General features: G+C 36.7%; 1 protein-coding gene across 4 annotated transcripts in view; it reads left to right on the forward strand.

Annotated features, from left to right (window-relative positions):
• The window catches only part of INPP4B (inositol polyphosphate-4-phosphatase type II B), an 880,599-nt gene that overhangs the window by 527,371 nt on the left and 337,645 nt on the right, over positions 1 to 15,583 (forward strand). For all 4 annotated transcript variants that reach the window (XM_082610957.1, XM_082610958.1, XM_082610956.1 and 1 more), the window contains 2 exons: positions 717 to 928; positions 3,149 to 3,193. In XM_082610957.1, the coding sequence (XP_082467083.1) occupies positions 838 to 928; positions 3,149 to 3,193 (136 nt within the window). In that variant the 5' untranslated portion in view covers positions 717 to 837. The remainder of the gene's footprint in view (positions 1 to 716; positions 929 to 3,148; positions 3,194 to 15,583) is intronic.

The following is a 15,583-nucleotide window of genomic DNA, read 5'->3' on the forward strand; positions in this document are numbered from 1 at the left end:
ATACTATTTGAGGCTGCCTGTGCAACAGGGTATTAAATTCTTGGAGACTTCTTTCCCCATGCTAATTTTCATCATTTTGCCGTTATTTTCATTTCCCTTGGAGCTTTAGCTTTTTAGAATTATTATTCATTCTTTTCCCCGTATACCCCAATCATTAAACAATTAAACCTTTGTCAGACAGAGCAGCAAGAGACTTTATGGATAATGATGAGGTTGGAAACTCCCCTGAACAACCTGTTGGCTCACCTTGGAAGAAGAGCATCATGCCAAATTATCTTTATGTGCTCATGAACAATGTTCTAACAAGGGTGGATGGAGAGATGAGCATAGAGGGCAGTTCTAATGGAAGGAATGATAGCAAGATTCGCCTTAGCAAAACATGCTAATGCCTGGACAAGATGCTATCTGCTCTTGCTGCTAGATTAGGTACATATAGCTATCTGCTATTTTACAAAATGAACTAGAAGAGAAATAATATACCTTTCAGAATTTAGAAGTCCCTCATATGACTATAAAGTGATTGCATAGAGATTACCCATTTAACCCAGAGTTTATGGTACATTAACTGGGTGGATTGTTTCTGAAAGTAAAAGTGGGATAGGCAGGAAAGAAGTTCATATGAAGGTAGCTGTAGGCTCTACCTACCTTTAATTCTTAGCTTTATATTGAACTCTGAAGTAACTGAGATTTTTGCTGTTGCTGTTTCCTAAATGCAGAATTTCAGAGTGGGATATCAGGACTTTAGTGTGAAGATACATCTATATTAAAACAGGAATCATTGGCAGTGACATTTGGGCACAAATATTTGGAAGATTTAAAGAACTGTGAAGGTTGATCATGGAAATCAAAGAGGAAGGAGCATCAGAAGAAGGCCAGAACTTTCTCCCCACACCCCAGGCAAATGATACTGGGGAATTTCAGTTCACAAGTGAGTATGCATGCATCCCCAAATTAACTAACTTTGTTCCTTTGCACTGTTTGTTTCAGTGTTCTGAATCTCTGATATGCCTCTCATCTTCCATCTTGGGTGAGGTAGATGATCATCTATGAAATGGTTCAATAGCAAATAGAATCATCATTCTTGAATGTGCATTAAGACATTAATAAATACTTTTTAAGTACATGTTCTGTTGAACATTTTTATAATCTCGTGTGGAATTATTTTTTGGAACATAGAAATTTTCTCTTTAAAACCAAAGACATTTCAGTTGAAAGCATTAGGGCACAACAGTTACACTAGATGCTTAGCTTGTCGCTGCCATACCTGAGAGCACTAAGTCACATAAATAGGGCAAGCTTGACTATTTGGCCAAGATTTGCAGTTGAACATTAACACTGGTCTTTGTGTTACTCAAGTAATTAAAATCATTGGAAGAATTGTACGCTTTCTCTCATGCTTAACATCTTAGAGTTTGGGTTTGATTGTTTAGCATAAATTGTGTCTTCTTCTTTTCAGAAGATTCTTGTTGCCCAGTTATTTAACCCTGGCAAACATATGCCTAGCTTCTCATTTCATTTATATTATAAAAATAATCTTTAGAAAATGGTATTGGTTGGATGATTTTTTTTGAGAAATTTGATTGTCAGAGCTTACAGCAGATTGTTAATAACCCTTAAAAAAACCCACAGTATTTGAAATTAGCAAAGACCTACCTAATGATTGTCACTTTAACCTCTCTTGGAAAGTCTAAAATTGTTAACCATAGCAATGTTAAATGTCAGCAGGAAATAAAAATAAATGGTTACTCTGCAAAAAAATGTGAACTCTGTAAATAAAAAATGGATGATTTGTATACAAAGGGGTGGTTCTAACAGTTGTCGACTGAAAAAAAATGCACAATTTGAGAGTTGTGAGTTAAGTTTTATTTGGGGCAAAATGAGGACTATAGCCTGGGAGACAGCATTTCAGGTAGCTCTGAGAAACAACTCCAAAGAGGTAGGGGGAAAGGTCAGTATATATGTGATTTTGGTGAAGGAGGAGTACAGGCAATCAAGCACATATTTTTTGCAGAAGGTTTCTGCTAGTCACCAGGAGGAGATGTCACCATGAAGGGTTTTAGTGGTTTTCTAGATATGAGGAGATGCAAGAATAGGGCTCATAAAATCGTCATCTGAAAATATCTAACCATCTGAAGACCGGTTCTGCCAGCTTTTCCCAGAGCACAGAGTGCCTCATTTCTGCTCTCCACCCTGAAGTCCTTTGAAGGTCAGCAGCTGCAGCACATGATTTCATCCTTGTAGAGGCAGATGGCAAGTGCCAATCTGTAGTTAACACAGTATATTCATGACCAAATGCTAATAAATTTAAATTGTGTCTGATGGGTGCACCAGTAAAAATAAATGAGGAAAAGATTTTTACAATATTCTTACATTTCTCGGTCACCATGAGTGGTCACAAATGACATTCCAGTCCTCAGCCCCTCTTGTTTAAGAAGCCCTGCACCATGTGTGGTCTTAGAGAGTCCATGTATGACATTATCACTTGCCTCAGCCTTACCTTTCTACCTTCTAACCATTAGACATTCCCATTTCCTTACCTTTTTCTCAGACTCACTTTCTCTCCCACTTCATCTTCAATCATTTAGCCATGTTAATAGATTATTTTTAATTGCCAAAAAAGGAATAGAAACATTAACAGAATGCAGATTTGAACTAACAGTAAGTTGGCTGAATAACCACCATCATGTCCTGAGTAACCTAACCAGAGGTAGCTCTTTAATTAATAATTTACTGTTAACACCAGGTTGGAGTGGTGTGAAAGAGAAATCTATGTTAGAGAGGACTTTGGTGAGGTCATCCTTTGTGAAGGTCCCACCTCTGTCTACATGTATCCAAAAGAAACAAAAACAGTTGAAAATATGTTTTATATTTGTCATGCGGCTTACAAAAGCAATATTTTTGAGTTTTTTATGGCCATGGTGCTAAATAGATCAATCAAATCTGTAGTCATATCTAGTTCTGCTACAAATATTATGTCTTGCCCTGAGAACCGACTCCTTTTATATATGTCTGGACAATTAACTGAGTTTATTTGTTATGTCAAGTAATGCATTTATACATACTGGGCAGGCTGCAAGTAATATATGTTGACATAATTTTCATAATGAGTTAAATATCTTCAATCTGAATTTGTTCCTATTATTCATAGGTATTCAGAAGACTCCAAATGAACCTCAGCTGGAATTCATCCTTGGTAAGAAATTCCATCTTATTTATTTATAGCTATAAATGTTATAAGCCATTTGTACATATAATTTACAACTTTAGATACGTTACTTATTATATATTTTATAAACTTTCATGAATATTGTTCTATGAAAAAATTTCATTCTATAAGGTAAGTGTTATTTTCCCCAATTTATTAGTAAAGAATCCAAGCTGTGGAGCAGGTCAGCTCATGACCCAAGGATTGAGGGCTCAGTGGTGATGAGTTTGTGCCTCTCAATCAGGTCTGCTCTCTGCACATCTGGTGCCCAGCACTCATTCTAAGACAGTGACCCGATTTTGTTGCTAATCAACATTTCTCAAAATCCATGTGTCTAATTATCTACTCCTTGGGCTGGAGACTGGGCTCATGTAGAGTTTTCCTTTATCCTCCTTTCTGCCATTTACAAGGTTCATGCCTCCTTTCGGTCTCACTCACTCAAAAATATCCCCTTACTCTTTTTTTAAATTAATTAATTAATTAATTTTTGGCTGCATTGGGTCTTTGTTGCTGGGCACGGGCTTTCTCTAGTTGCGGTGAGCAGGGGCTACTACTCTTCATTGCAGTTGTGGGATTCTCACTGCAGTGGCTTCTCTTGTTGCAGAGCACGGGATCTAGGCACACAGGCTTCAGTAGTTGTGGTGTGTGGGCTCCAGTAGTTGTGGCTTGCAGGCTCTAGAACGCAGGCTCAGTAGTTGTGGCGCACGGGCTTAGTTGCTCCGCAGCGTGTGGGATCTTCCCGGACCAGGGCTTGAGCCTGTGTTCCCTGCATTGGCAGACGGATTCTTAACCACTGTACCACCAGGGAAGTCCTAATCCCCTTACTCTTCCATCTTGATGTTGTGGACAGATCCTTGACTTTGAGAATTTAATTTTAATTTAAAGCTTTAACTTGCTTAAGCAACTCTAAAGATCTGGCGCATGTAGAAATTTGTAACTTTGTCAAGGGTGAATTATTAAAAATGTGCACCCCTACAATATTGTAAACCAACTATACTTCAATACAATTTTTTTTTTTTTTTGCTTAAACATCAATGGTTTTAAAAAAAATGTGTACCCTGAGGCTGGTCCACTACTTAGCTAGTGAGTGGGAGTTGCTTTGTGTTTGAATCAGGTATGACTACAAAGTGCTATTAGGGAATTAGCTGCAAAATGGTATGTAAAGGGGGTAAAAATATGATTCCTATTAACTATTCAGAGAGGGTTTTTTTCCCCCTCTCTCACTGTTCTGAAATATTTTGAAAGTTCCCCAACATCTTTACATTTTATTTGTATGAAGTTTTATAGAATTGTAAATGCATGTATTCAATTTCATATACAGACACCAGATACATTTTAGTATCCAAATCTTTAAATATTGATATACATGTTTTATAAAGTTATGGGAAAATTGAAATATATACATCCACTATCTGCAGTAGTTTTTAGTTGTTTGAAGTCCCAATTATTTTAGGAATATACTTTTTCATTATATAATGAAATCGGTTTCAAGTTTACATCCTTTGCTCAAAATATTACATTTTGAAGCATAACATTGAAAAGAAATAATCATAATTTTTTGGTTTTGTTTTCTTTCTCTTTCTAACAGATTTTAATTTTAGAGCAGTTTTAAGCTCACATCAAATGTGAACAGAAAGTACATCCCCTGCCAGAGTGGTACAGTTGTTACAGTTGATGAACTTACAGTGACAGATTATTATTACCCTAAGTCTATAGTTTACATTAGGATTCATTCTTGGTGTGATACATTCTACGGATTTGGACAATGTATAGACATGTATTCATCATTATAGTATCACACTTATTATCTTCACTGTCCTAAAAGTTCTCTGACTTCTAACTATTCATCCCCCTCTCTCCTGTAATCCCTGACAACCACTGATAAAGCTATACTTTACTTATTTATTTTTCTAGAGCGTTCTCAGATGTTGTCAGATATAGAAAGAATTCATTTTTCAGAAAGGGAGCCAAGTAGCAAAGACCTAGGCACCTCTTGATTCACTGACAACTTGACTCTTGCTACTTGAGCTTTCATTTACCCATCTTTTATTTTTAAGAGGAGAAATTCATTTTTTACCTTTTTAGCAGGACTTCTGAAAAATGAAGATTTGTTAGACTAATTTGGTGTATTTCAAAACACAGAGAAAGCTTTCTCACTTGCATCCTGAGAACAGGGGAAATCTGAACTGGGCAGAAGCAACTGGAGTGGAGGCTGTTAGTCAAACATGGAGACAGAATGCCTGGGCCAAATACCTGTCTTCTGTTTCTTTTTTTTTGTTTTTTCCCAGTTAAATTGCCCTTTGGGGATCCTTGAAGACCCCATAACTCTCACCAAACAATTAATATATACTTTTTCTTTTTTTTGAATACTTATGTATATTCTTTCTCTTTTTTTTAAACATCTTTATTGGAGTATAATTACTTTACAATGGTGTGTTACTTTCTGCTTTATTACAAAGTGAATCAGCTGTACGTATACATATATCCCCATATCCCCTCCCTCTTGCATCTCCCTCCCACCTTCCCTATCCCACCCCTCTAGGTGGTCACAAAGCACCGAGCTGATCTCCCTGTGCTATAAGGCTGCTTCCCACTAGCTATCTGTTTTATGTTTGGTAGTTTATGTATGTCCATGCCACTCTCTCACTTCGTCCCAGCTTACCCTTCCCCCTCCCCCTGTCTTTTATTTCCATTAAAGTTATTTATCTTGTTCAAAGACCTAACTATACTAACTCTTTTGAAAGCGCAGTCAAGTTTGGGAACAATGCTGTCGGCACTTACATTTCTGGCTTTGAATCATAATCTCAGAGATGAGCAGCTCTGAGAATTTATTCATAATAATATTCCTCCTATTTAAAAAAACAAACCTTAATTTTCTTTTTTCATATCTATTCAAAAAATACAGTAGAATTCTTAACAACAGGTAATTTTATTTTATCATATGGCAGGAAATGCCTGACAAGTAAACAAAAGAAGGTTATTTAAAATCTTCAGGGAACTGTGTTCTTGATCCTGGAAGATGTAGTTCCCAAACTGTTTGTTATGTTTCTTAGCACTTTAAGATCATTAACTGTACCATCTCTTGAAGAATTTTTTGAAAAAACTACTCTTTCAAGGAGATTACAGCTAAACCCATGTAGGTTTTATAGTATATTTTTGTCTCTTTTTTCCTTTGAGTTTTTTTACTCTCACAAATTATTCAAGATTTCACCTATTATTTAGCTGACTTCACTTCATAATTAAAAATGAGAGAATAATAGTTTTTTGAATATTTTTGTCATCGTTTAAGAATGTGCATGTTTATTTAATCATAAAGAAAGCAAAGCATCTTAGTACAAAAAAAAAATCTAGGAAAAAAATGGAACAAACAAGGTAAGAGACTTTTTTCCACCTAATTTTCCAACTAAATTCTTTTGGGGGGAGGGAATTTTTTTAATTGAAGTATAGTTTATTTACAATGTTGTGTTAATTTCTGCTGTACGGCAAAGTGATTCAGTTATACATGTATATACATTTTTTATGTATTCTTTTCCATTATGGTTTATCTTAGGATATTGAATATAGTTCTCTGTGCTATACAGTAGGACCTTGTTGTTTCTCCATCCAACTAATTTTATTTTATATTTGATTATCAGTTCTGTACCAAAGTATTCAAACAAATTGAGAGTTTCAATGGCCTTGCTTTTTATTTATTTATTTATTTTTTTACATCTTTATTGGAGGATAATTGCTTTACAATGGTGTGTTAGTTTCTGCTTTATAACAAAGTGAATCAGTTATACATATGTTCCCATATCTCTTCCCTCTTGCGTCTCCCTCCCTCCCACCCTCCCTATCCCACCCCTCTAGGTGGTCACAAAGCACCAAGCTGATCTCCCTGTGCTATGCGGCTGCTTCCCACTAGCTATCTATTTTACATTTGGTAGTGTATATATGTCCATGCCACTCTCTCACTTTGTCACAGCTTACCCTTCCCCCTCCCCATATCCTCAAGTCCATTCTCTAGTATGGCCTTGCTTTTTAAATTGGGAAAACAGCCACACTAATTTTGTAGGTGTCATATTGCTTTGTATGAGTTATATTCCATCAAGGATTTGTCTCTGCCTTGTCTATATGCCACTATAAAATCATTATATCTTGCTGAATTTCCTCTGCTACATCTTTATCGAAGTAAACGAGTTAGGAAATGCTTAGTCAATTGAGCAAGCTAATCAGCTAAAAATAGTACAAGATAAGCATGTACTGATAAAATGAGTATCTCATGCCCATTGTCAGCTGTATTTCTAGTAGTTAACTGCATTTAAATTCTATAATTCACTCTTACACCTACAACTCTGCTTCCACGTGTCTTTCATTGTTTCACTTGAGTACATTGATATCCTTTTTATTTTCACAAAGAGAAAAATAATTAAAAACCCAAAAGAACACAGATTTTGTTTACAGTCTAATAAAATTGTTTTCACTTCAACAAAGCTGGCATTTAAGAAGAGGGATAATTTCTTACAATCTGGTAACATTTCTTTCTTGAAACCACTGTGGAAAATGTATAGAGGTGAGTCATTTGACAAAGATATGAAAGAAAAGAAATTCCTATGAACCATTTCTTAAGTTTATTCCCCTGATTATGCTTATAATGTTTATTGTCATGCCTCCACTTACTATCTCCAAAGTCAATAGAATACTTAGAAGAATGTGTTTTCATATTTTTGTATGGACACCACACATACCATAAATCCAAGGGAATAGTCACTAATGCATGTTAATGCACAGGAGGGAATGGCATGTGTGTGTACATGTGGTTCTTGTGTTTTTTATTTGACACTCTGAAGTCACATTCTTTAAATAACTTACATGTTGATGACTGATACCTACTGGAAGCCAGACACAGATAGATCAAAACACACATTTTATACGTGTCGATTATGATAGGAATGTGGAGACGTGGAGGCTGGAGTGAAATCCTTAACAAGTGCAAGTAATTCACTCATCTAAAGTGTATTAGGAGCATAGAAAACTTATAAATAAAGTAATTTAAGGTAGTGTTAAGTTCTATGTAGACAGAAACAGGGTGACTATCTAGAACGTGCCTGGGGGAGAGGTAGTAGACTTGGGGAACAGAAGGACTATTTTTGTTTTTGTTTCTGTTCAATTTTTTTTCAAAACATAACCACAATACCTTTATTAGTCCTAAAAATATTGATAACAATTCCTTAATATAATCAAATATCCAAAAATGTTTACATTTCAGAGGGACTATTTTGAATACAGAGGGTCAAGGAAGGCCTCTTTGTGCCCAAAGGGACTTATGCATGTTGCAGATGCTGATTTGGAAAGTATCCATACTAAATGTAAGATCCAGGTGAACAAGAAGACAACCTACAGAATGGGAGAAATTATTTGCAAATGATGCGACTGACAAGGGATTAATTTCCAAAATATACAAATAGCTCATTCAACTTAATATCAAAAAAACCCCCAAAACAAACAACCCAATCAAAAAATGGGCAGAAGACCTAAGTATACATTTCTTCAAAGAAGACATACAGATGGCCAACAGGCACATGAAAAGATGCTCAGTATTGCTAATTATTAGACAAATGCAAATCAAAACTACCATGAGGTATCACCTCACACCAGTCAGAATGGCCATTACCAAAAAGTCTACAAATAATAAATGCTGGCGAGGGTGTGGAGAAAAGGGAACCATCCTACACTGTTGCTGGGAATGTAAATTGGTGCAATCATTATGGAGGACAGTATGGAGTTTCCTTTAAAAACTAAAAGTAGAGTTGCCATATGATCCTGCAATCCCACTCCTGGGCATATATCTGGAGAAAACTCTAATTCAAAAAGACACATGTACCCCAATATTCTTTGCAGCACTACTTACAATAGCCAAGACATGGAAGCAACCTAAATGCCCATCGACAGACGAATGGATAAAGAAGATGTGGTATATATGTATACAATGGAATATACTCAGCCATAAAAAGAAATGAAATAATGCCATTTGCAGCAGCTTGGATGTGCCTAGAGATTCATATTAAGTGAAGTAAGTCAGACAAAGACAAATATCATGTGTCACTTACATGTGGAATCTTAAAAAATGATACAAATGAACTTATTTACAAAACAGAAATAGACTCACAGACATCGAAAAACTTATGGTTACCAAAGCCTGGGAGATAAATAAATTCAGCATTTGGGATTAACATATACACACTAATATAAATAAAATAGATAAACAATAAGGACCTACTGTATAGCATGGGGAACTATATTCAATATCTTATAATAACCCATAATGGAAAAGAATCCGAAAAAAAAATGGATATAGTTATAAATATATAGAACTGAATCACTTTGCTGTACATCTGAAACTAACACAACATTGTAAATTAACTATACTTCAATTTAAAAAAAGGTTTTTTAAAAAAAAAACCCAGTTGACTTTTCCGGCAGGAGGGGGCAGGCTATAGTAGATACTTGCGCAATAGGTAATAGGGTTTTAAGAACGGAAATACTGGGGTTCAAGGATAATCAATCAGGTTGCTGGTTTGACCAGGCATGAAACCAAGCTATGAGCTGATCTGGGCTTGTAGTAAAAGGGGAAATGGCAAATAGTGAAGGACCATTTGCTGGGCTACTGGAATGCCAAGGTCAGATTAGGACAGTAGTAGGATAGAAGATGGGCTGAGCCAGTGAGCTCCCTACTCCCATGGCCTCTTCTAGTCTCCCTCACCCGCACCTGTACCTCACCTCTGGACAGTAGGATCAGCCCTGGTGCTTGGGTGATGCCAAGACTCTAGTGAGTAAAGGATAGAGAGAGATGAGATTCAAAGCCAACTGATTGTTAGATCCTTTGCCTTGTGTGAAGCTGATTTATCTTTTAAGAATCAGTACATAAATTTATGGAATGAATCTTTCCTGAGACCTTTTCCCCTGGAATTGAAAATGGATCAATCCCTCCCCTATAGGTTTTAGTAGTACATAAAATAAGACTAATCTGAGGTTCAAATTATTTAACAGATCCTTACTTTTTCTTTCAGTTTTCTCTAAAATCAATAAATCTATATTAACTGCTATAATTTTGTTAGTAATATAGTGAAAATTATATCAGATAACAATCAATAATAAGCAATGCAGAAATATATCACAGTTATCTCTGAAAAGTGGTCATACATTTTCAGATAGTTATCTCCCTTGATTTCTGTTTTCCCATCTCATTTCTTGACTTTTTTTCCTAATGCTTCAAAGTCAGGATAGATAAAGGGGAAGTTTAAGCCACTGTATTTCATCCCCAACTCAGAGTCAATCAGCACATGTTGTTTAATGTTTTTAGCGAAACATAGATTCTTAAGATGGAAAACTATTCAGTCATTAAAAAATCATCTTTCAAAAGGATATTTCATCAAACAGGGGAATATAAGAGTTGTCAAAGCAGGATAACAAACTGCTTGTACAACATAACCCTTATTTAACTGTGCTAACAGTGTTTGCGTACAAAATAACAAGATTGGAAGACTAGGCATGAGTGTCTTTAATCATGGTTCTCACAACTTGGTACAGTTTTTATTTTTGTTATGCTTTCCTTTGGAAAGCATAAAGATATTTTGTTATATCTTTTAAAATCTCTGCAACGTGCCCATATAAATGTCATGATCAAGTGGTGTTTGTTTATTTAAATAAATACCTAAAAATGCTGAACAAGAAAGGGGGCATATTTGAAGGAGTAAATTTGCTCTTTGCCTTCAGTTAACTCATAGTATAAGTAGAGAGATCGAACTAAGACTCCTGAAGTGATTAAAAAGATCCTTAAACGCTAAGCTATTTTTCAGGGTCTCTAAGAACATGAGAGATGGTGTAAAGGATCAAACTAGTATGAGGAGGAGTGGTCAGGAAAGGCTTTCCAAGGAAGACTAACTAAAGCTAGTTTTTGAAGGAGGAAAGCATCATTAGAACAGGTAGAGGAAAAGAGGAATCACATTTTAGACCAGGAGAGCAGGAGAAGCAGACGCTTGGAGCTTGGAACAAGACAAATACTCCAAATTCAGAAAACACAGACACAAAAAGGCGTGCAATAAATACTTATTTTTATTACACCAAGTTACATATAAAAAGCCAGGTATCTTCTCTTCCTAGAAGAGAAAATAAAAACTGTGCTCTTCAATAGGATTCTTGATTCATCTACTTCCTGGTCCTTTGGAATCGTGGTATATACTGAAAAATCAGTGATTCCAAGTGCTTTATAGGAAAGTACTTCACATTCACTCTGTAAGCCATGTCAGTTCTGCCATACATAATGTGACTAAATAAACAAATTGAAGTACACCCTTGTAGAAACTCTGTTTTCTCTTTGGAAATAGAGACTTTAAAAAGTCTGTGGGGGGCTTCCCTGGTGGCGCAGTGGTTGAGAGTCCGCCTGCCGATGCAGGGGACGCGGGTTTGTGCCCCAGTCCGGGAAGATCCCACATGCCACAGAGTGGCTGGGCCCGTGAGCCATGGCCGCTGAGCCTGAGCGTCCGGAGCCTGTGCTCCGCAACGGGAGAGGCCACAACAGTGAGAGGCCCGCAAAAAAAGTCTGTGGGCATGCAACCCACCATATACCTGTACCAGGTAAATGATGTGTACCAGCCTAGAATTCAGTGATTAAAATTCAGTTCTATCACAACATTACGTTATGGTATAATAGCAAGACATCCTTGGATAGGTTATTTCAAATATTAGAGTGACTTTCAATAAGGACCAGAAGAATGCTGATTCTAAGTGCTTTGTTCTTTGTTCTGTTGGAGCATATATGTGATTTTGTGTACTGATTTTAGATTTTATATATACAGCCACACTATTTCTAATAACCCAGCTAAGAAAAAAAAAGTCATGTAAATCATGTGATCAGTTTTCTGTGTTCAGAATTTGAAAACGTGTATAAAATACGCCCAAACTGAGAAGCTGCACAAAAACTGTCTCATCTCTTTATAGACACTGCTTTTATAGATTGCTAAGGCCTTCATTAACCTGCATGTCACATTCATTCATACTTTATGAATTGCTATAAATCAGCCATTGTTTTATATGTTTCTGGAAAAGAAAAAAAAATCTGGGGAGGCTAAACTTGCCAATTTTCTCCTGTGTTCACACTTCTACTCTCCTGCTGATCTGTGTTCATAAGTGATCATAAAGCTCTGACTTTTTTAAAGCTCCAATGGGAGAATGGAAGATTTTATTATATCTTCTTTAGTATTTTTACCCTCTCCGTGTTATCATAGGCAAACTAAAGGGAATACTGAGCACAGAGGTATATTTTTGTATTTAATCTATTGATAAAAATACTATATGAAATACTTCTTCATATAAGCTGCAAGATGATTTTCAAGCAACAAGAGAAACAACTGCTAAGAATATACTTGCTCTATTTTTTTGCTCATTATACGTTGATTGCCATTTTCTTTATTCTTACAGTGTAAAGGACCGGGAAATCACAGTAATACCTACCATTTTTTGAGCATCTACTATGTGCTTATCTCTTTACAAACAGGATGCCATGTTTTCCTTACCACAATTCTACAGGATAATATTAAAGTAGCTAACATTTACTGAGTGCTTGTTTGTTCACCAGACGTTGTTCTAAATAATTTACATAAACTAATTACTTTAATTCTCAGAATTTCATTATGAGATAAATTCTCTATTATCATCTTTGTCTTATAGGAAAGGGTACTTAGACATAAACAAATAAAGTTATGAACCTAAGATTCGAACCCAGGAATCTGAGTACAGAACAGACTCACCCATATTATCTTCAATGGAAAGATGAAAAAATCTAAGATTCCCAATGATCAACTTTCCAAAGATCTTATGGAAGTTGAGTGACAGAGTCAGGATCCAAGCTGAGTTTTGTCTGATCTGAACTCCTGCTTTTAACCATCAAGCTGTCCTCCCTCCTTCTTGATTCCTGCTTTTCAAGAATTTCCAGGACATGATAGAGGCAAACCATCAGGCCAGGTAGGTTGTGATAAGGCCAAAATAAAGACATAAGCCAAGAACTACGGAAGTACTGAGCAAGCAGTGATTAAATATAACTGTGGCATCAGAAAAAAACATCTCAGAGGAAGTGGCATTTGGACCAGGTTTGGAAATATGGGCAGGATTTCAGCTGGTTTAGAAGAAACACAAGAGACAATTCAGGCAAAGAGAGTAGCAAACTACAGGAAAGAAAATCCTACAGGTCATTTCCTAAGGTGATGAGTTTAATGCTCATTTACATTTTCCTCTTTATTACTTATAATCCCACTCTAAAAATAAATTAAGGCTCTAGAAATCTTCTTGCAGTATTTTACAGTTGTTGCACATACATGAGAAACTTGTTTTAAAATTCTAAATAAACACAGTCTTTCAACATTATTCTAGTGCTTGCAGATTGTATTTGGGTATCAGGAAGAATTGAGTCTTCCTGGCTTTGGCGCTAAGCTATCAATAGATGAAACTCAGGGAAGGCTCAGGCCATGCTAAGCTAGACACGGCAGACTCTGTAGCCATGCTGTGTCCCTGACAATTGCCTACCTATGCAGAGCTTGCAGACACAAGAATCTGTCTGACGCATCTTTCTCGGAGCTATCTCTATTCTGACAGCATCAGGTAACTAGCAATACTTTTGAAGAGATGTTTTTCGGAACAACAGTTTATCACTACAACCAAAATAATAAACAGTAGTTTTGCATTTCAGGCTCAAATTTCAGTCTACAATCTGAGTGAGGAGGCAATATAGCTAAGAGATGGGAGTGTGAAGACTACTCTAGAATTTTAACAATGTCTTTGTTACTACCTGGACAGGCAGCCTTGGAAAAATGACACAATGTCTCTGACTCCCTATTTTCTTCTCTGTAAAACAGGAAGCGGGTCAGTATCTACCTTATATGGTTCTTGTTAGGATTAAACGAATTAATATACAGAAAGCCTTTAAACTGGTATCTGACATATACCTAATGATTGGTTAGCCTTTGCTATTTTGAATTTAACCTTGGGTAAATCACTTTGTCATACTCAGTGAGTACTTTTTTGAAAAGGGGTCTTGGCACTGAATTTTTGTGCATGATAATTGCTATCACTTATTGAACTTCTAAGTGCCAGGTATTGAGGCCTACTGGCTTTGGGGCTAAACTAGATGAAACTCAGAGAAGGCTCAGACCATGCTGAGTGGGACACAGCAAAATCTGTAGCTGTGCTGTGCCCCTGACAATTGCCTACCTATGCAGAGTTTGCAGACACAAGAATCTTCCCAGTGTGTCTTTTCACATTTTATCTCTGATCTTAAAACAGACCAGCTAGGTGCTTCTCACTGTTCCTGTTTCACAGGTGTAGTCACTTGCCCAAGGGCATAAGGCCAGGAGTGGAGAAATATAGGTTTTTAACTCCAAAGGCCATGTTCCTTGTGGCTGATTATTAAAAGTACAGGATTGGAGAGGGGTAGACAATAAAAGGTTATCTAAGACCTGCGTCACGTTTTTGTACTTCTGAGATAGAGATTTAATTGAAGGAAGAGAAAGTGAACCAATTAGAGCTTCTTAACAGGTCTGTTGTGTGGGTAGTGTTTTCTGGCGACTCAAGATTTAATATGTGCTCCCTCTGGAATGTAGCTCTTCTTATTGCTACTGGTCTAAATTCTAGCTTGGCATTCTTCAGGAGGTTGAGATACATGACATCAGTTAATAAGTGAAAAGTATATAAGAGAACAAACGTCTCTTTTTGCCTCACTTCCTATTTGCTAGGAGTGTACCATTTAACTGAATTTTGTTGCAATAAATTATATCTATTCTTCTGTTCCCATTTCCTTCTGAATAATATACCACAGGAACATTTAGTTAAGGGAGGCCTAAATAGATTTTTCCACAAGGGTTTAGCTAATTATTTGTTAAATTAGAGGCTTTTTTTTTTTAATGTTCACATCTACCTTGTTTATCTGTCTTTCATCAACGATCAACATGCCCCATCCAGTTTATTTCTCTTTTTGTGTGATTTACCTAATTACTTTCTTTCCTCCATTGTCTAATCACTGAGAGTGCTGGTCACTGGAACAGGTCTACCTTTGCAGCATCTGTTGCTACTTGTGGGTAATTGAGGAATCAGGACTGCCTAGCAGCTTTCACTTTTCTTTCTTTTTTTTTTTTTTTTGCGGTACACGGGCCTCTCACTGTTGTGGCCTCTCCCGTTGCGGAGCACAGGCTCCGGACGCGCAGGCTCAGCGGCCATGGCTCACGGGCCCAGCCGCTCCGCGGCACATGGGATCTTCCCGGACCGGGGCACGAACCCACGTCCCCTGCATCGGCAGGTGGACTCTCAACCACTGCGCCACCAGGGAAGCCCATACCTTACCAATTTTAT

This window comes from Mesoplodon mirus, assembly GCF_964341445.2.
Source record: "Mesoplodon mirus genome assembly, chromosome: 2".
Classification (NCBI taxonomy): Eukaryota; Metazoa; Chordata; class Mammalia; order Artiodactyla; family Ziphiidae; genus Mesoplodon; species Mesoplodon mirus.